The sequence below is a fragment of the Anabrus simplex genome, chromosome 1, assembly GCF_040414725.1.
Source record: "Anabrus simplex isolate iqAnaSimp1 chromosome 1, ASM4041472v1, whole genome shotgun sequence".
NCBI lineage: Eukaryota > Metazoa > Arthropoda > Insecta > Orthoptera > Tettigoniidae > Anabrus > Anabrus simplex.
In genome coordinates this window covers 1,557,371,342-1,557,391,409 of record NC_090265.1, presented here as the reverse complement: position 1 = coordinate 1,557,391,409, position 20,068 = coordinate 1,557,371,342, and the positions used below count along the sequence as shown (strand labels likewise).

Genomic DNA, 20,068 nt, shown 5'->3' with positions numbered 1-20,068 from the left:
AATATTTAAAACTATCTACCTGATTCAGCTTTGTATCACCAATCTGACATTCAATTCTGTTGAATTTCTTACCTACTGACATTAATTTAGTCTTCTTAAGGCTTATTTTCATATCATACTCATTGCACGTATTTTCAAGTTCCAAGATATACTGCAGGCTTTCGGCACAATCTGTCATTAAGACCAAGTCGTCAGCATAGGCCAGACTGCTTATTACATTTCCACCTAATTGAATACGTCCCTGCCACTTTATACCTTTTAGCAGATGATCCATGTAAACTACGAACAGTAAAGGTGAAAGATTACAGCCTTGTCTAATCCCTGTAACTAACTTGAACCAAGAGCTCATTCTACCACCAATTCTCACTGCAACCCAATTGTCAACATAAATGCCTTTGATTGATTTTAATAATCTTCCCTTAATTCCATAGTCTCCCAGTATGGCGAACATTTTTTTCCCTCAGTACCCTGTTCTATGCTTTCTGTAGATCTACGAAACATAAATACAACTCTCTATTCCTCTCGTAACATGTTTTCAATTACCTGGCGCATAACTTACTGAAAATCTGATCCTGACAGCCTCTCTGTGGTCTGAAACCACGCTGGTTCTCATCCGTTCGAACCCCACAGTCGGCAGCCCTGAAGATGGTTTTCCATGGTTTACCATTTTCATACTAGGAAAATGCTGGGACAGTACCATAATTAAGGCAACGGCCGCTTCCTTGTCACTCCTAGCCCTTTCCTATTCTAAATGTCATCACGTAGTTGCTCTAGGGAGCCGGTGTTACTTGCTCCGCTCGGGACGGCTGTTTGTCACGTGACAAGAGAGCAGCGGACAGGCGGGTTGCATACCGGGCCCGTGCTATACCTTTGAGCCACTGGCCTGCAGTACGTACTACGTCATGCACTTCCCCTACTTCTTCCCCTGCTTGCTCGCTAAGCTGCTCTCATTCCTCGAGAGCGGGGAGCAAACTGGCTCCGAAGGCATTTCGCTCTCGATTGACGATGCCTGCCCTATCCCATCGTCGCCATAATACCTATCTGTGTCGGTACGACGTAAAGCAAATGTAAAAAAAAGGAGAAAAGGAGCCAGTTTCATGCGTACGATAAAGCTCACTGCTATCGCATACAGGTGCTATACTAGTTGAGGCCTCAGAATTCCCAGACTCGCTTGCAGTATTGTGGACATGTGATGGCGAATCTTTATGAAGGGTGACAATTCATGGCGGTGTGATGAATGGCATGTTCTGGTCAGTGGACACGGTAACAAACTACTGAGCGAGATCGTCACGCAGTTTCGGTCGCGTAGTTGTTAACATGCACTTGCATTAAAGATATAGTGGGTTCAAACTCCATTATCGGTAGCCCTGAATATGGTTTTCCGTGGTTTCCTATTTGACTCCAGGCAAATGCTAGGGATGTACCTTAATTAAAACCACGTTCGCTTCCTTCCCAAACCTAGCCTATTCCCATCCCATCGTCACTATAAGACATGCGTGTGTTTGTGTGACGCAAAACAAATAACAAAAGTAAACAAACAAAACATACATTTTCTTGGTTGGAAAAAAGATAGACGGGTACGCAAAAAAACAACCACTCAGTGAAGGTGGGCAGCAGTTTCAAGCCATTGGTCCCACATAATAACCATAAACGCAATGATATTCAAGGAATGAGTCATAGAGTGATTTCACACAAACCTAGAGACGTTTTATAAAATTAACAATTTGGAATTTGATAAGCAAGTGTTCCAGCAGAACGGAGCCACCGCACTCATAGGCCAAGAAAACTGAGCACTGATAGAAGAAATATTTCCACATCGGCTTGTGTTAAGATTTTCTGAATTTCCATACCCACTTCGATGTCCAAACCTCACTATATCCGAGGCATGTATGTGGGAACTGTTAAAAGAGAGCTGTTTCAGACCACCTCCACAAACTCTATACGAGCTACGCACGAAGATGAAGTTTTCTTCTCTGAGAATGCTCTGTTATGGTTTACCAACAACCGATCACATGGAATTTGTTCTTCGCACTGAATGAAGACATGCAGGGCATGTAATTGTCTTATTGAGAGTCGGGGTGGTGATGATTATTGTTTTAAGAGGAAGTACAACTGGGCAATCACCCTCTATTGACACTAATCAGAAGGAAAATGGAAGTTGTCCGACACTTCGAAGAATGAAGGTATCGGCACAAGAAAGGGAAGGGCCATAGGGCGTGAAACTGAGACTCCCTAGGTCTTGCAAACCTAATACGTTCGGGGTAGGTAAATAACGAGAGTTAACCAAGGGAGGTTGGATAGGAAATATGAAGGCGAAGAACATGACAGATTCAATAGGGGGACCCGTGGTCGCCTACCAACATTTCCAAGATGAAAGCACCTGGTCCCCCTTTTAGTAGCCTTTTACAACAGGCAGGCAATACCGTGTATGTATTCTACCACCTCCACCCACAGGGGAACGATAGAGAGTCTTAACCTGTAGAGCCTATGTGTATATAATGTATATTGTAATCTTTCCTTTGCACCACCCGGTGTTATTGTTATTATTGTCTATACTTAAATTGTTTTTCTTTTTTCTATTCGACATTAATTAAAGAAAACAGTCTCACCACTCCTGTCACCATGGCTCTTTGCTTTGCTTGTGATTACTTCATATACCGATGACGATTTAAATTTAAAATTTGCTCCCTATCCCAAGAAAGAGGACATTTACCGAAATTTCAAAAAAATCGCCCGGACGTCTTTTTATGCCCGATGAAAAAGAGTTCGTGTCCCCGAAAAAGAGACATTATGATCACCCTACAAGTCACTGTTTGTTATTCCATTGTAAAATACCGAGGATGAAAAGTTGTTCATCATGAGAGATATTGAAGAAACGTAATGGAAGAAACATACTATTGCTCATGGAATCATAGTGGGAAAGTTTTTGTTACGCAGAAGTTTAAAAGAGAATAATAAAACTAATAATATTAAGGACAACAACGGCTCGGAACTTCGAAATATCAGGAAATGTAATTTAGAAATGCATGTTAATAGTTGGCAGTGATGAAGAATAAAAAAGGAAATATTAAACTTTTATGCAGTTCATGTGATGAACACTTTTATTGAGATACACAACGACGTGAAGCACTTTAGTGGTTATGTTCCTGCACTTTTTGTATAATTTTCTTTAATTTTATTGTAGCAAATTACATTCTGTCTTACTGTGTGACAAATGTAATGGAAATCCTACAATTCTGGGGACCCGTTCGGGATTTAACGATGATAGGAATACATGAAAATGTAACACGATGGTAAGACGCGGTAAAAGAAACTCACGACGTGGGAAGACGTAACTAAGCCCAAATTAATGCTGGTGCACGAAAATTGAGGGAATACGACTTTTGTCAAAATTTAAGACGAACAATCGTCCACTTCAGTAACGACGACGCTAAATTAAATTAACGATGACTTATTGTGACTATAATGGCGTACCGGTAGATATCAAGTCATCAAGCCGACAGTAATTCTCAAGACCATGCTAGTGTTGCAATGGAATAAATATTGTTTCATCTACATTGCAGGTTATGGCCTGTCGTCATAGAAATGAATTAACATATGAAGATCACCTCTGGATATATTAATAAAAATTTACAATTATCATATATATGTTTTCAATATGGTATCAGAAGTGGAATATTCAGAATATAAATAAAAATAGAGAAAAGAGTGTGAAAAATAGTTTCAAGGAACATGTTGCACAAGGACTAAATGAAAAGGCTGAAGGAAACGGCGAAGGGGAAGAATGGACAGTCGTGAAGAATGGTATTCGTAAGGCTGCTGAAGAAAAGTTAGGAAGAAAGAAAAGATTAACTAAGAATCGTCCGACTCGTTGGCTGAATGGTCAGCGTACTGGCCTTCGGTTCAGATGGTCCCGGGTTCGATTCCCGGCCGGGTCGGGGATTTTAACCTTCATTGGTTAATTCCAATGGCCCGGGGGCTGGGTGTTTGTGCTGTCCCCAACATCCCTGCAACTCCCACACCTCACAGTAACACGCAGTTACCTACACATGGCAGATGCCGCCCACCTTCATCGGAGGGTCTGCCTTACAAGGGCTGCACTCGGCTAGAAATAGCCACACGAAGGACAAAAAACTAAGAATCAATGCATAACTCAGGAAATAGTATACCTGATTGACGAACGACGAAAAATTCAAGAATTCATAAAATGAGAAGGGCAGAAAAGAATACGGAAGAACAAAGAATGAAATTGATAGACAGTGTAGGACAGCTAAGGAAGAATGGCTGAAAGAGAAGTGCAAGAATGTTGAAGGTTTTGTGGTCCTAGTAAAGGTAGTGCCGCACACAGGAAAATTAAGGAAACCGTTGGAGAAAGGAAAACTAGGTGCATGATTATTAAGAGCTCAGGTGGAAAACCAATTCTAGGAAGAGAATACAGGCAGAAAGGTGATGGGAGCATGTCCAACAGTTGTATCAAGGTAAAGAAGTAGGTGATACGGTTCTGGGACAAGAAGAGGCTTTTGATGCTGATGACGTGGGAGACCCAATTTTGAGGTCAGAATTCGACAGAGCTTTGAGAGATCTAAGTAGGAACAAGGCACCGGAAAATGATAACATGCTCTGAGAATTACTGACTGTTTTGGAGAAACTAGCATCGCGAGGTTATTCCATTTAATGTGTAAGGACTAATACCATATTGATTCCATATTGAAAACATATCTCTGATAATTGCTAACAAGTGTGAAAACTACCGCACAATTAGTTAAGAATCTCACCTCTGCAAACTTCTAACACGTACTATTTATAGAAAAATGTAAAGACAAACTGAAATTGGGTTGGGAGAAGATCAATTTGGCTTCAGAAGAAATGTAGGAACACGTGAAGCAATTCTGACTTTACGTCTGTTCATAGAGGACCGTAGATCTAAAAAGGCGTTCGATAATGTTGATTGAACCAAGCTATTTGAAATTCTGAAGGTGATTGGGATCAGATACCAAGAAAGGAGAGTAATCTATAATCTGTACAAAAATAAGTCGGCAGTGATAAGAATAGAGGGCTTTGAAAAAAAAGCATCAATCCAGAAAGGAGTGAGGCAAAACTGCAGTTTTCCCCTCTCCTTTTCAATGTTTAGATAGAACGGGCGATGAAGGAAATCAAAGAGGAATTCGGAAAGCGAATCACAATCCAAGGAGAGGAAATCAAAACTGTGCAATTTGGTGATGATATTGTTATTTTGTCTGACTCTGCAAACGATCTGGAGGAATTGCTGAATGGTATGAACAGAATCTTGGGGAAGGAGTACAAGATGAAAATAAATAAGTCCAAAACAAAACTAATGGAGTGCAGTCGAACAAAGTCAGGTGATGCAGGAAATATTAGATTAGGAAATGAAGGGGGCAGACCAAGGTATGAATATGACAAGCAGATTAGGGCAGATGTAGTAGTTATGTATAAATGAAAAGGTTAGCACAAGATAGGGTGACAGTCTAACCAGTCTCTGGACTGATGACTCAAACAACAGCAAATAAAAATATTTCTGTCCACTGCATCTGTGGCTGCAATCAAACCAGAAAGGTATAATTGTACATAGCTGCGAGAATTTAAAAGATTTCGGGTTTCAGAAGGTTCTGATGAATTTTACAACAAGGTTAGGATTGCCAAAGATAATTTCGTTGAATGTGTTTTAATTATAGTGTGTAATGGGTTGTGTTTGGTACATGGACAAATCTTGACGAAACTCTCACAAGTATGAAGAAAATAATAATAATAATAATAATAATAATAATAGTAATGGCTGGCACCAATGGACTCTGCCATTGGCTGAAAAGATTTGCCCAATGAAACGTCACTCCCATAATTCAAGACAGCGAGATGTTATGACCAACTTAGGCCGTATAAAAAGTCCAAAAGCGATAAGTCGATGTTACAGACACACTAATCGTCATTGTAGTAGGGAGGACGAATGGAAAGAATAAGTATATTACATTAATAACAATCATGGACACTGTTATGGATAGATTGCGCTACAATCATTCTCGTGATCATTATTTTTAATGGAGAAATAATGACACTTTTAAATGGTCCAGGGCTAGCCATAGTGTTTAATCCAGAGTAAACAAAGCGTATGAGTGATTTCAAATCTAATATCTCGTCACTGTGAAGCATAGATTGATCTGTTGTCACTCTTGTAAATCATACGACAGAAATTATAAAAATAGTAATGTATTTGTATACGAGAAGTAACGAAGCGTATAATTCTAAATGTGGACATAGTGAGGCATAGATTGCACTGGTATCAAGAGGCCTAAAGACGTTTTGCGGCCTTAGCCAAAAGCCCCCAGACCCCAATTTGTTGATCACAGTCCAATGGCTTTGCCACTAACCGGACCTAACCAATCCAGACCAATGGTATTGTGACCAGCTGGACCTAACCAATCCAGGCAAATGGTTTTGCCGCTAGCCTAATGATCTAACCAATATAGACCAATGGCTTTGTCAGGAAAAAGTGCTACAGTAACTGGCACTAATAGACTCTGCCATTGGCTGAAAATATTTGCACCAATGAAACGTCACTCCCATAATTCAAGACAGCGAGTTTTATGACCAACTTAGGCGATGTTATAGACACACTAATCATCATTGTAGTAGGGAGGACGAATGGAAAGAATATAATTGTAATAAAAAATAAATAAATTGTAATAACAACATTTTAAATGATCCAGGGCTAGCCATAATATTTAGTCGATGGGAAACTATCCGTGTGATTAATTTAAAATCTAGACACTGTGAATCATAGATTGCGCACATGTCACTCTTATAATTGATACGAGGGAAATGATGACAGTTATTTTAAAAAATACGGAAGGAATGATAAAATCTATGAATGGTCCAGGGCTAGCCATAATTTTATAAAAATTAGAACTGTTGGTCTAGGGTAGACGAACGCTGAAACTGATGAAAAATTATTTCATACTCACACGTAAATAAAGTCTAACGTATATAGAAAAAACACTGTAAAAATTGTACGTGTCTTAATGGAGAGGAGTTCCCTCGTCTAATACTACTCAATTTCGTACGATGCCCGCATTTTTCATGTTATTTTAATTGTTTTAATGGAGAAGAGTTCACTTCTCTGATAATTAATTTCGTGCTATGCCCGCATAGCAACGAATAGCTTATTTATTAACATAGCAACTAGTAATGTATTTACTGACATACCAACGAATCAATTAAACAGCGTGCCCGCACAACGCCCCTCCATCTCAGTTGGTAACAGTGGCAAGGAACTAAGCACGGCCCTATCGGCAAATGAAAATCGAACAGTGGTACCTCCACTGCTGAGAGTTTGGTAAAGATTTAACTTTTAATTTAATTTAATTTCGTACAATGTGCATAAGTAGAGTAGGGTACATAATCTTAAATCTTAAGCACTTTCACAGAATTTTGTCAGAGACATTTCTCTGCGCTTACAAGTCATTACATGATATCTGTCGCATGGGTTACCACAAAGTTTGCATACGCATAGTTCGCCCGGTTGATGGTAGATGTCTCTCCAGCAGATACGGTGGTGAAAACCATGAACCGCAAAACGCGTCATGATGTGTCTCAATGCATATTGGCTTTTATTGATCATTGCATCTGTAGCGTAAAATTAAGAAAATAATTCCAGTCTGTTTCCTGCATTTCTCGGAGAAGACTCTGGTATGCTTATGTTGATGGCAGGAATAGGTCATATCTCAAATTCTCAATGTAGGATTCTCCGGCGAATACACATGCCAGGCATAGGGTGATACTTGGAAATACCTGAAGTCTTTTTCAGGAATCTTGCTTTTAATGTTTCGGTTTCCTTAAGGTTCTTTTTGAGCTGGTCCCAGATTGGTGTCAAACCATGTCTCTATTGGAGTGATTTTTAACTTTAAAAATTTTCAACGCGGTATTTAATGACAACTTACGTAAATTTGGTATACTGTTCATAGTTGATTAGGCAGCTATAACTCTCTCCCGAACATGTTGAAGACGACGAAGACGATGACGACGACGACGACGACGACGACGACGAGAACGGCGAAATGACAAATGAGACTTCATGCAGTTCTCGTTTCAAAACAGAGAAGGAATTATGGCAACGTAGTAGAATGAAGAAGAGAGCAAATTACGAGGCAGAAACCACCTCAGAAGATAGTGAAATTGAAGATGACCAGCTCGCGAACCCACCTCTTATCACCAAGGCTTGAAAATTCGGATCGTGGGTTCGCACATATTGAAGATTCTATTTGCACTTTTGATGGTAAGGGTGACAATCCAATTAAAATATGGACTAATTATTCGAGAAGACTTATATTCCGATGGTACAGGACGACGTGCAGAAATTACTATTCGCTAAACATTAATATGCGGCTTGGCGAAATTATTCATAAAAATGAAGCCGGTTTATCAACATGGAAGAAGCTGGAAAAGGTGTTCTTAGGAGAGTTTGACGTCAAGATGAGAAGTGTGGAAACATACACACAACTAAGTAAGCGGAAAAATAAGAAAGACGAATCCTTGCAGGAGGAGTGCCTGCTCATAATGAAGGAGATTGTTCATCGAGATGAGGTTGATGATGATTACTTTACTGGTATACAGTACAGAAGAAACACAAACGTTTTCAATAAAGATGGAGATTCAAAACCTCTTTCAAGGGACAAAGACACGACAGATCCTGAAGAAAACAAGGATCACAATGATGCTTCAGTAGTGGGAAAGCAGGTCATAATCAGGTAACTATAGGCATGAGGATAAGGGTCTGAAATGTTTCAGTTGTGATAAATTTGGTCGTAAATCAGCAGAGTGTGAAATGGTAGAAAGTAAGGCAAGTAATAGATATTTAGTGAACTCTCTAGTGACTGCTACCCTTCCCCTCTTGACCAAGGATCTGGGATTTTCTAATACCTCAGTTAGTGCTTTTGTGAATGTTGAAATAAGTGTTACTTTGTCCGGTTCCATGGCTAAATGGTTAGCGTGCTGGCCTTTGGCCACAGGGATCCTGGGTTCGATTCCCGGCAGGGTCTGGAATGTTAACCTTAATTGGTTAATTTCTCTGGCACGGGGGCTGGGTGTATGCGTCGTCTTCATCATCATTTCATCCTCATCACGACATGCAGGTCACCTACGAGTGTCAAATCAAAAGACCTGCATCTGGCGAGCCGAACTTGTCCCCGGACACTCCCGGCACTAAAAGCCATACGCCATTTCATTTTCAGTGTTACTTTGATTCAGGAAGACATAAAATTAATAACTCCTCCTCCAAGAGCAGCGCTGCTTTTAATAGGCTTTTGGAATAGCTATGGTTCGCATAAGCTCTACCGTCATGCCGAGGTCCTCGTTAAGGATGAAATGTTTGACACGGATATTTAAGTTGTATCTGGCGACACGATCAAGATGAGTGCAATAATATAAAAGGGTACTTTACGTCAGGAAGAAGTAATGATCAATCAGGATAGTGTTCGAATTTCCAAAGCAAAATGCAATATCATTCTTACGCGGTGTAGAGCTGACCCTTACAGTGCTGGATGAACAACCAGTTTTCGGCAAACCAAGATGACTATCACTGCTGCTGGCAAGGAAGTAAACTAGAGGAAATAAAAAGGAATCATTGAACTAAGTTCTTCAGAGTATGCCAGTCCTATCGTAGTTGTGCGTAAGAAAGGTGGTTCCCTCATTTTGTGCACTGACAATCGTAAAATTAACAAGTTAATCCTAAATAATCGCTAAAAGAAGATTTACTCGATAGGTCACAAGGTCAATCACTATGCTTGACCTAAAATGGTTTCTTTTAAGTCCCTGTGGAACCTCAAAGCATAAAATACACATTTGTCACTCGTGCTGGCCAGTTTCAGTTTCAGAAAACGCCGTTTGGTTTGTGAAATTCTCTAGCAGTGTTCCAACGATTCATTAATTGTGTTTTTAACTGTTTGTGGTGCAGGTTGTGGTATTTATCTACATGGATGACTTAATAATCCTCGTCAGTAATGATTAAGCATTACGCCTCTTGAATATGGTACTTAGCACGTCTAGAGGCTATGGAGCGGAATTAAATCATTAAAAAATGTCACTTTCTGAAGAATAGAGTGTAGTTCTTAGAACATGTCATGGAGAATGGACAAGTTCAGCCATCACGAGAGAAAACTATGACTAATAAAGTTCCCAGAACCAATAAATGCCAAACAAGTGCAGGCTTGAGTTTAATTGGATTGTTTAGAAAGTTCATACCAGACCGAGTTATTGCTAAACCATTCAGTGACTTGCTCAAGAAGGATCAAGGATTTCAGTTCCCTAAAAACAAGAGAATTTCATTTAAAATTGCATATCAAAATTGTGTTTTGAACATCTTTATTCATCGTATGAGGCTGAGGTTCATAATGACGTGATTAAGTTACGATTTGGAGCCATAAAACACCGGAATGTGGCTAGCTACATCCTGTATATTTCACGAACAAAACGACTACTCTACAAGAAGAGAAGTACCACAGTTACGAGCTAGAAGTATTAGCAATCAGTTTCTCTTAAGGTGTTAAGAAAGGAGTATACCTACTTTCGTAGACTTCATCCACGAAGGTTTAGTTAAAGAATTCGGGGGGAAACGAAGATATCTAAGAGAGGACGCAAAACAATAAGTTCTCAGGGTTCAACAAGGGAACAATAAGTTTTTGAACCGACATCACCACCCTGTCCGAGAACAAGTTCGGCTCGCCAGGTGCAGGTCTTTTGACTTGACTCCCGTAGGTGAACTGCGCGTCGTGATGAGGCCACCTGGGCGACTGCCCTAAATGCAGATCAGTAGTGATTGATGATGATGAAGACAACACATACACCCAGCCCCCGTGCCAGCGAAATTAACCAATGATGGTTAAAATTCCTGACACTGCCGGGAATCGAGACCCCTGTGACCAAAGGCCAGCACGCTAACCATTTAGCCATGGAGCCGGACCGAGTACATGAAACCATGGTTTGATGGTTATGTTGCTCGGGTCACATGGACGGTAGGATATTCCAGCGTGTGGAATGAATTGCGTTGCCAGTGATGAAGAACAAAGAAAAGAAAAACATTAGAGTAATTGTGCGCGTCATGTGTTGAACATTGTGGTTAGATGCATGACGATGTGTCGTTATGTTTATGTTCTTGTCTCTTTTGTATCATTTTCTTAATTTTACTACACTAAATTACGTTCTGTCATACTGTGTGACAAATCAAATTGAAATCGTATACAAATCCAACAGTGTCTAATTTTTGCGACAGTATTCGGGAGATAGTGGATTCGAACCCCAGTATCGCCAGCCCTGAAGATGGGTTTCCGTGATTTCCTATTTTCACACCAGGCAAATGCTGGGGCTGTACCTTAATTAAGGCCACGGCCGCTCCCTTCCCACTCCTAGCCCTTTCCTGTCCCATCGTTACCATAAGACCTATCTGTGTCAGTGCGACGTAAAGTAACTTGGAAAAAAATGCGAGATAAGGAACTCATTTCCAGGTGTTAAAGTGCTACTTTTAACATTTTCCTTCTGAAAAGATGATTGGCTAATACTGCGAAGCTATAAACTTCAACAAGCACAATCCTGATTAACAAATCGAGAAATGTGAAATGAAATCTGTAGTTGCTCCTTTGGCTAACAACCTGACAAAACAAAGCTAAGAAAAAACTAAGAATGACAACTTCGCTCTATGATAAGGAAGATGACACTGTACGTAGAAACTGGCTTCATTGGTGGAGTCGTGTGAAGTGAATCGAGGATGATTTATTCCCTGGCAGAATAATAGACTCTGTCATAGAATGAGAGGCTGAGAGACGGAGGCGACGATGGTTAGACTCAGTTCTTAAGAGGAGTGAAACTAAGCGAGACCAAAGAGAGAGTTTCAAACAGAGAATTGTAGAGGCACGTACGAATAGTTAATTGACAGAGGCTTGCAGACTTAAAGTTGAAAGGCATAAGCGTATATAACGAATATGTATGTATGTGTGTATGTATGTATGTATGTATGTATGTATGTATGTATGTATGTATGTATGTATGTATGTATGTATGTATGTATGTATGTATGTATGTATGTATGTATGTATGTATGTATGTACACTGACCGACAGAGCAAATGCAACACCAAGAAGGAGTGGTCAGAACTTTATGCCAATTGCAGGGTAGACTGACGTCACTGAGGTATGCTCATGATGTGAAATGCGCCGCTGTGCTGCGCACGTAGCGAACGATAAATGGGACACGGCGTTGGCGAATGGCCCACTTCGTACCGTGATTTCTCAGCCGACAGTCATTGTAGAACGTGTTGTCGTGTGCCACAGGACACGTGTATAACTAAGAATGCCAGGCCGCCGTCAACGGAGGCATTTCCAGCAGACAGACGACTTTACGAGGGGTATGGTGATCGGACTGAGAAGGGCAGGTTGGTCGCTTCGTCAAATCGCAGCCGATACCCATAGGGATGTGTCCACGGTGCAGCGCCTGTGGCGAAGATGGTTGGCGCAGGGACATGTGGCACGTGCGAGGGGTCCAGGCGCAGCCCGAGTGACGTCAGCACGCGAGGATCGGCGCATCCGCCGCCAAGCGGTGGCAGCCCCGCACGCCACGTCAACCGCCATTCTTCAGCATGTGCAAGACAACCTGGCTGTTCCAATATCGACCAGAACAATTTCCCGTCGATTGGTTGAAGGAGGCCTGCACTCCCGGCGTCCGCTCAGAAGACTACCATTGACTCCACAGCATAGACGTGCACGCCTGGCATGGTGCCGGGCTAGAGCGACTTGGATGAGGGAATGGCGGAACGTCGTGTTCTCCGATGAGTCACGCTTCTGTTCTGTCAGTGATAGTCACCGCAGACGAGTGTGGCGTCGGCGTGGAGAAAGGTCAAATCCGGCAGTAACTGTGGAGCGCCCTACCGCTAGACAACGCGGCATCATGGTTTGGGGCGCTATTGCGTATGATTCCACGTCACCTCTAGTGCGTATTCAAGGCACGTTAAATGCCCACCGCTACGTGCAGCATGTGCTGCGGCCGGTGGCACTCCCGTACCTTCAGGGGCTGCCCAATGCTCTGTTTCAGCAGAATAATGCCCGCCCACACACTGCTCGCATCTCCCAACAGGCTCTACGAGGTGTACAGATGCTTCCGTGGCCAGCGTACTCTCCGGATCTCTCACCAATCGAACACGTGTGGGATCTCATTGGACGCCGTTTGCAAACTCTGCCCCAGCCTCGTACGGACGACCAACTGTGGCAAATGGTTGACAGAGAATGGAGAACCATCCCTCAGGACACCATCCGCACTCTTATAGACTCTGTACCTCGACGTGTTTCTGCGTGCATCGCCGCTCGCGGTGGTCCTACATCCTACTGAGTCGATGCCGTGCGCATTGTGTAACCTGCATATCGGTTTGAAATAAACATCAATTATTCGTCCGTGCCGTCTCTGTTTTTTCCCCAACTTTCATCCCTTTCGAACCACTCCTTCTTGGTGTTGCATTTGCTCTGTCAGTCAGTGTATGTATTTATGTATGTATGTATGTATGTATGTATGTATGTAGAGCCTATTTAGGCATGGGTCTTACGGGTCCGGGACCAAGGCGGCAAATTTATGGGGCGACAAAAAAGTAAAGTTCTAATAGTCTGAAAACGAGTTTTTAGTATGCGCGCACTTTCATAGTGTTCTAAGGCGAAAGCTCCCGATATTAATAACGGAATTTCCGTTCCGCTTATGCGTAAGCTGTCGGTAATTATATTATAAATACCACCACAATGTTGAAATATAGCCCCCTCGGTTCTGCATGGGGGTATCAAGATGACTTCCGACTGCAACTTATTCAAACGGGCGGCGAATCAACGCTACATAGAGACAACCGCGTGCTCCTTGTAAACATTTTGTAGGGACATCCCGATTTGCAACAACTGATTTTGCAGAGTGGACGGGCGTCTGCTCTCTCAGTTGAATTATTATTATTATTATTATTATTATTATTATTATTATTATTATTATTATTATTATTTAATGGTGGTGATGTTTGATATATTACCTTGGAGGCATTCTACTGTATAATCGGGTTCAAACCGGGTACCCCAGTTCTGGCTCAGTTACTGCTGCTGTCTGGCTGACGATGGCAGAATAAAACTACCAAGACCAAGGTGAAGCTGCGGGGAGCTCGACATTTTACTGTGAAGATTTGTTCAGTTTGCCTCCGTGGCTCAGACGGCAGCGCGTCGGCCTCTCACCGCTGGATACCGTGGTTCAAATCCCGATCACTCCATGTGAGATTTGTGCTGGACAAAGTGGGGGCAGGACAGGTTTTTCTCCGGGTACTCCGGTTTTCCCTGTCATATTTCATTCCAGCAACACTCTCCATTCTCATTTCATTGCATTTATCAGCCATTAATAAATCACTTTGGGAGTGGCGACCCTATCGTACTAATAGCCTATATATGATTCATTCATTCATTCTCTGACCCATCAACTACTGGAGCACAGGTTGTAGGTTTTCATTTGTTCAGTTAAGACGAATGTTTTTGTATTTTTTGTGATTTCTTGTTTCAACTTTATATTAAGCTGCATCGATTACATCGAAGTACTACAACAGAAAGAGTAAAGCTAAGTACATTGTATGTAGCTTATATCTTTAGGCTTACGACGATATGGCTGTATTTTAGATTCGGTTTAATTTTGTTTGGCTAGCTCATGTATTTCTTTACAATTACCAGTGGGATGAAGCCGGGTATGACACGTGGGGCAGGACCGGGTGGTGCCCCATTTTACCCCGTCTGTTCAGCACTGCACAATAATAGCTATATAAATATAGTTTTAAATAACATAGAGAAAGAGAGAGAGAGAGAGAGAGAGAGTGTGTGTGTGATAAGTGTTATTATTTGAAATACAACTTTACAATATGTAGGCCTACGCTTTGAAGTTTTTAATTTGTACGAAGCAAAAAAAAATGTTGTGTTGTTAATTTCATGGGTTTTTTGTTTTTTTGTTTTTTGTTTGTTTAGAATCTGATGCACCGGGCGAGTTGGCCGTGCGCGTAGAGGCGCGCGGCTGTGAGCTTGCATCCGGGAGACAGTAGGTTCGAATCCCACTGTCGGCAGCCCTGAAGATGGTTTTCCGTGGTTTCCCATTTTCACACCAGGCGAATGCTGGGACTGTACCTTAATTAAGGCCACGGCCGCTTCCTTCCAACTCCTAGGCCTTTCCTATCCCATCGTCGCCATAAGACCTATCTGTGTCGGTGCGACGTAAAGCCCCTAGCAAAAAAAAAAAAAGAATGATGCTGGAATAAGATACCGAGAACATCATCATCATCATCTGTTTACCCTCCAGGTTCGGTTTTTCCCTCGGACTGAGCGAGGGATCCCACCTCTACCGCCTCAAGGGCAGTGTCCTGGAGCTTCAGACTCTTGGTCGGGGGATACAACTGGGGAGTATGACCAGTACCTCGCCCAGGCGGCCTCACCTGCTATGCTGAACAGGGGCCTTGTGGAGGGATGGGAAGATTGGAAGGGATAGGCAAGGAACAGGGAAGGAAGCGGCCGTGGCCTTAAGTTAGGTACCATCCCGGCATTCGCCTGGAGGAGAAGTGGGAAACCACGGAAAACCACTTCCAGGATGGCTGAGGTGGGAATCGAACCCACCTCTACTCAGTTGACCTCCCGAGGCTGAGTGGACCCCGTTCCAGCCCTCGTACCACTTTTCAAATTTTCGTGGCAGAGCCGGGAATCGAACCCGGACCTCCGGGGGTGGCAGCTAATTACCGAGAACATACGTAAGAAAATGGGAACAGAAAATACGGAATTATCAGTGACGATGACTTTGTTTGTGATCTGTGAAACCAAAATGATTGTTTAATGACGGGGACAAACAACATTTTTTTACCATAATCAACAATTTTGTGCACAAATACATTCAAATATATACGCTGTTTTGTTGCTAAATAGGATTAGTTTTCTCCGTTTACAATCATTAAGTAGGCAATGAAGAAAAAAGTGTTTTCTAATTTTCCGGGCTGAGTGGTTCAGAGAGGCGCTGGTCTTCTGGCCCCAACTTGGCAGGTTCGATCCTGGCTCAGTCCGGTGGTATTTGAAGGTGCTCAAATACGTCAGTCTCGTGTCGGTAGATTTACCGGCACGTAAAAGAACTCCTGAGGGACTAAATTCCAGCACCTCGGCGTCTCCGAAAACCGTAAAAGTAGTTAGTGGGACCTAAAGCAAATAACATTATTATTACCCCAACGGTGGGGTTAAACCTGGTGATTTGACAGTTTTTTTCTCATTTTTATAATAATACATAATTATAATATACATTATTATCATAATAAATTATTATTATGGAATGCAATATTATGAAATAAAACTATTCAAATATAACGTGTGCAGGTTTTGATAGTTATCTGAAAAAAAAATATAGATGCAGGAAGCTGCAAAAATCTAGTCACCCGGTTTTACCCCACTTTCCCCTATTAGTTTATTCATTTTATAAAAATAATAGTATTGCAATTTTGGCTCATCAAGTTTAGGGAAGGGGGCGCAAAATTATTGGGGCCCAGAGGCGTTGCAGTAGTTAAATTCAACCCTGTATGTATTATAGAAAACCCGGGCGTCACTGAAGAGACATTCCAGAGCAATGAGAAGTGTGGTAGTTCTCCGTTACTTTCCTCACTGAGCCACTGCATTTACAGATCAGTCTGTCAAGCCTACTGAAATGAATACACCAAGTGGCATCTTCACATCATGGATACTTCAGGAATGTACTATATGTTTCACGTGCGCCAATCACTTTGTTATTGCCAAACCCAAAAAGGAGACAGATTAATGAATGCAATAAACTTGTTCTAGGCCATAATAGAAGACATGATGCACTGTGAACACTTCATCTCATTTGAGGTAGACCTCGACTGAATAATAATTTCTCAAGTCTTACAGCATAATCTTTCTACCCCATGTTCCAACATCTGAGAAATTAGTCTCCTAAGTAGTCTACATTTCACCGGGTGAGTTAGCCGTGCGGTTAAGGGCACGCAGGTGTGACTTTGCGTCTGGGAGATAGTGGGTTCGAGTCCTACTGTCGGCAGCCCTAAAGATGATTTTTCCATGGTTTCCCATTTTCCTGCCAGGCGAATGCTGGAGCTGTACTTTAATTAAGGCCACGGTCAATTCCTTCCCACTCCTAGCCCGTTCCTATCCCATCGTCCCCGTAAGACCTACCTGTGTCGGTGCGATGTAAATCAAGTTGTAAAAAAAAAAAAAAAAAAAGCTATAATACCCAACTATTGGCTTCTCAGATGGGTATTCACATCTATATCGAACTCTTAAGGACTGTCGAATCATGTGCTTTGTATGTGTTCATTCTCTTGTTTATTTTAATGGTTTTACGTCAGACCGGCTCAGATCTTATGCCGATGGAATTGAACAGGCCATGGACTGGGAAGGGAGCGACCCTTTCATTAATTAAGTTGGTTTGGTGAAAAAATGGGAAACCATGGAAAACCATTTTCAAGGTTACCGACGGTAAAATGTCAACCCACCAGTCCACGAATACAAACTTAACAGTTAAACGGCCCGAATCTCGCAGCCAACTTGCTCGTTATTCGAATGTATTTATTGGGTAATTCAAGAAACAGAGATCTGTAAGTGACAAAAGGACATAAATAGAGGAATGGCCGGCGTCAGCAGAAAGAAAAGCTGTCAAAAGTGTTTTAAACTTTTGTCTGTCTCACCATTGCCTAGCCTTTATATCTTCCATTATATACGTGAGAGAGAATCAAATACTGTACAGACTCTCTACTGTATTTGAGAGAATGTAATCAAATTCACCACAAACGAAAATATAGGTATGTAGATGTAATATTGAAAATAAACACAATCTGTACCTAAAGCTACGTAAAACCAAGTTTTATGAACTAAATTGGAGTTGTGCTTAATAAATTGCCTGGGAGGCCGATGACCTTATATGTTAGGACCCTTTAAACAAGAAACATCATCATCACCATCAATAAATTGCCATACTATGTTAAGTGTACAAAACTACTTTCTAACTTTAAGAATGATTCAAATTTGTTTGTAAGCAGTGTTTTAATTCTATTGAATACCTAGCTCTTGGAAATTAACTTGTTTATCATAAGCTATGTATTTCTGTTACTGTATATTTATATTTATTTCTTGAGTGTTTTGTATACACTGGCGCAGTTGTTGGTCGGGAGGGGGGGAGGCAAGGCATTTTCTGTCCCAGCCCCCCAAAATGATCTTAGGTGGACAGAGTGCCATTTTGACCCCTCAAAAATTTTCCTCCTAGATGTTAAGCCCCCTTAAAAAGTGGAGTTTTGTGTTCTTCGGAGGCTACTAAGGAGAAGCTGGTAGATGGTTTTATATCAAGAAATGAGAGTAGAAAGCGGGCATTCCTTCAGAGAACTACATTTCCCAATGGAGACTGTTCTGGCGGTACAACTGGTGCTAGAGCTTTTCACATTTCATATCATGAAGTCCATAATGTGCATTATTAAGAAAATGTATTTATGGAGCAAGTTCTATTTTTTTAACTTGTGATTATTTTTGATAGCTTCGTACATAAAACATTCCTTCAAAATATCTACTGTATTTATGAATCAAATTCTGTTTTTCTGTTTCATCATCATCATCATCATCTGTTTACCCTCCAGGTTCGGTTTTTCCCTCGGACTTAGCGAGGGATCCCACCTCTACCGCCTCAAGGGCAGTGTCCTGGAGCTTCAGACTCTTGGTCGGGGGATACAACTGGGGAGTATGACCAGTACCTCGCCCAGGCGGCCTCACCTGCTATGCTGAACAGGGGCCTTGTGGAGGGATGGGAAGATTGGAAGGGATAGGCAAGGAAGAGGGAAGGAAGCGGCCGTGGCCTTAAGTTAGGTACCATCCCGGCATTCGCCTGGAGGAGAAGTGGGAAACCACGGAAAACCACTTCCAGGATGGCTGAGATGGGAATCGAACCCACCTCTACTCAGTTGACCTCCCGAGGCTGAGTGGACCCCGTTCCAGCCCTCGTACCACTTTTCAAATTTCGTGGCAGAGCCGGGAATCGAACCCGGACCTCCGGGGGTGGCAGCTAATCACGCTAACCACTACACCACAGAGGCGGCCTGTTTTTCTGTTTACTTGTGAATATTATTGAAAACTCCGTACATAAGACTCGCTCAAAAATGTATTTGAGAAACAAGCACACTCTTGTTCTGTTTTTTTCTGTTTGTTCGTGAATACTGTTCGTGAATATTGTTATTATGTAGGAATGTTTGCATTATCTCCTTTGTTACTGTAAAAATGATTATTGACGCATCCCATATCATTGTATGATAAGCTGGATGATATAAATGCAAAATACAATACAATGCAACTATTCATAGGACCAACATTTTTCCACATATCACATCTCAATGCATGCCCTTGTTCAAAGTTAATATACCTTACAGTATTATTACTTACTAATAAACATGGTGCTACTTCCAAGGTCATCCATTGGGGTGCTTCGTACCCTGTCCTCTACTGCTCACAGTGACTTGGGAATGCTAGTTCCCCGTAGAGTAGTCATGTTAATAGTGAGCCCCGTCTTCACCGCTTGTTTTGCTAATCCTCAAAGAACTTCCAGCTGTCCGCTCAAATTAGTCTCATTGACTGCCGCGACCCCGAGATCATTGCTTCACGCCATACGTTTCTAGTTGGTAATAAAACGAAGTTGCCGCAGATTGTTGACATAAATATGTCTTACGCTGGGAGTCATCTGAAATTATCGGTACAAAATGTGTGACGCAATGAGATCTAGCAACCGCGCAGGATATATCTTATGCCGGGAGTCATCTGAAATTATCGGTACAAAATGTGTGACGCAATGAGACCTAGCAACCGCGCAGGATATATCTTATGCCGGGAGTCATCTGAAATTATCGGTACAAAATGTGTGATGCAATGAGACCTAGCAACCGCGCAGGATATATCTTATGCCGGGAGTCATCTGAAATTATCGGTACAAAATGTGTGACGCAATGAGACCTAGCAACCGCGCAGGATATATCTTA

The 20,068-nt window shown here is 41.9% G+C and overlaps 1 protein-coding gene across 1 annotated transcript in view; it reads right to left on the bottom strand.

Moving 5' to 3' along the window:
• LOC136880543 (hemolymph lipopolysaccharide-binding protein) overlaps positions 1–19,614 on the bottom strand; it is an 89,612-nt gene extending 69,998 nt beyond the window's left edge. Inside the window, exon 1 of the mRNA XM_067153309.2 lies at positions 19,479–19,614. Coding sequence (XP_067009410.2) covers positions 19,479–19,512 — 34 coding nt within the window. The 5' untranslated portion in view covers positions 19,513–19,614. The remainder of the gene's footprint in view (positions 1–19,478) is intronic.
• Between the last annotated feature and the right edge of the window lie 454 nt (positions 19,615–20,068).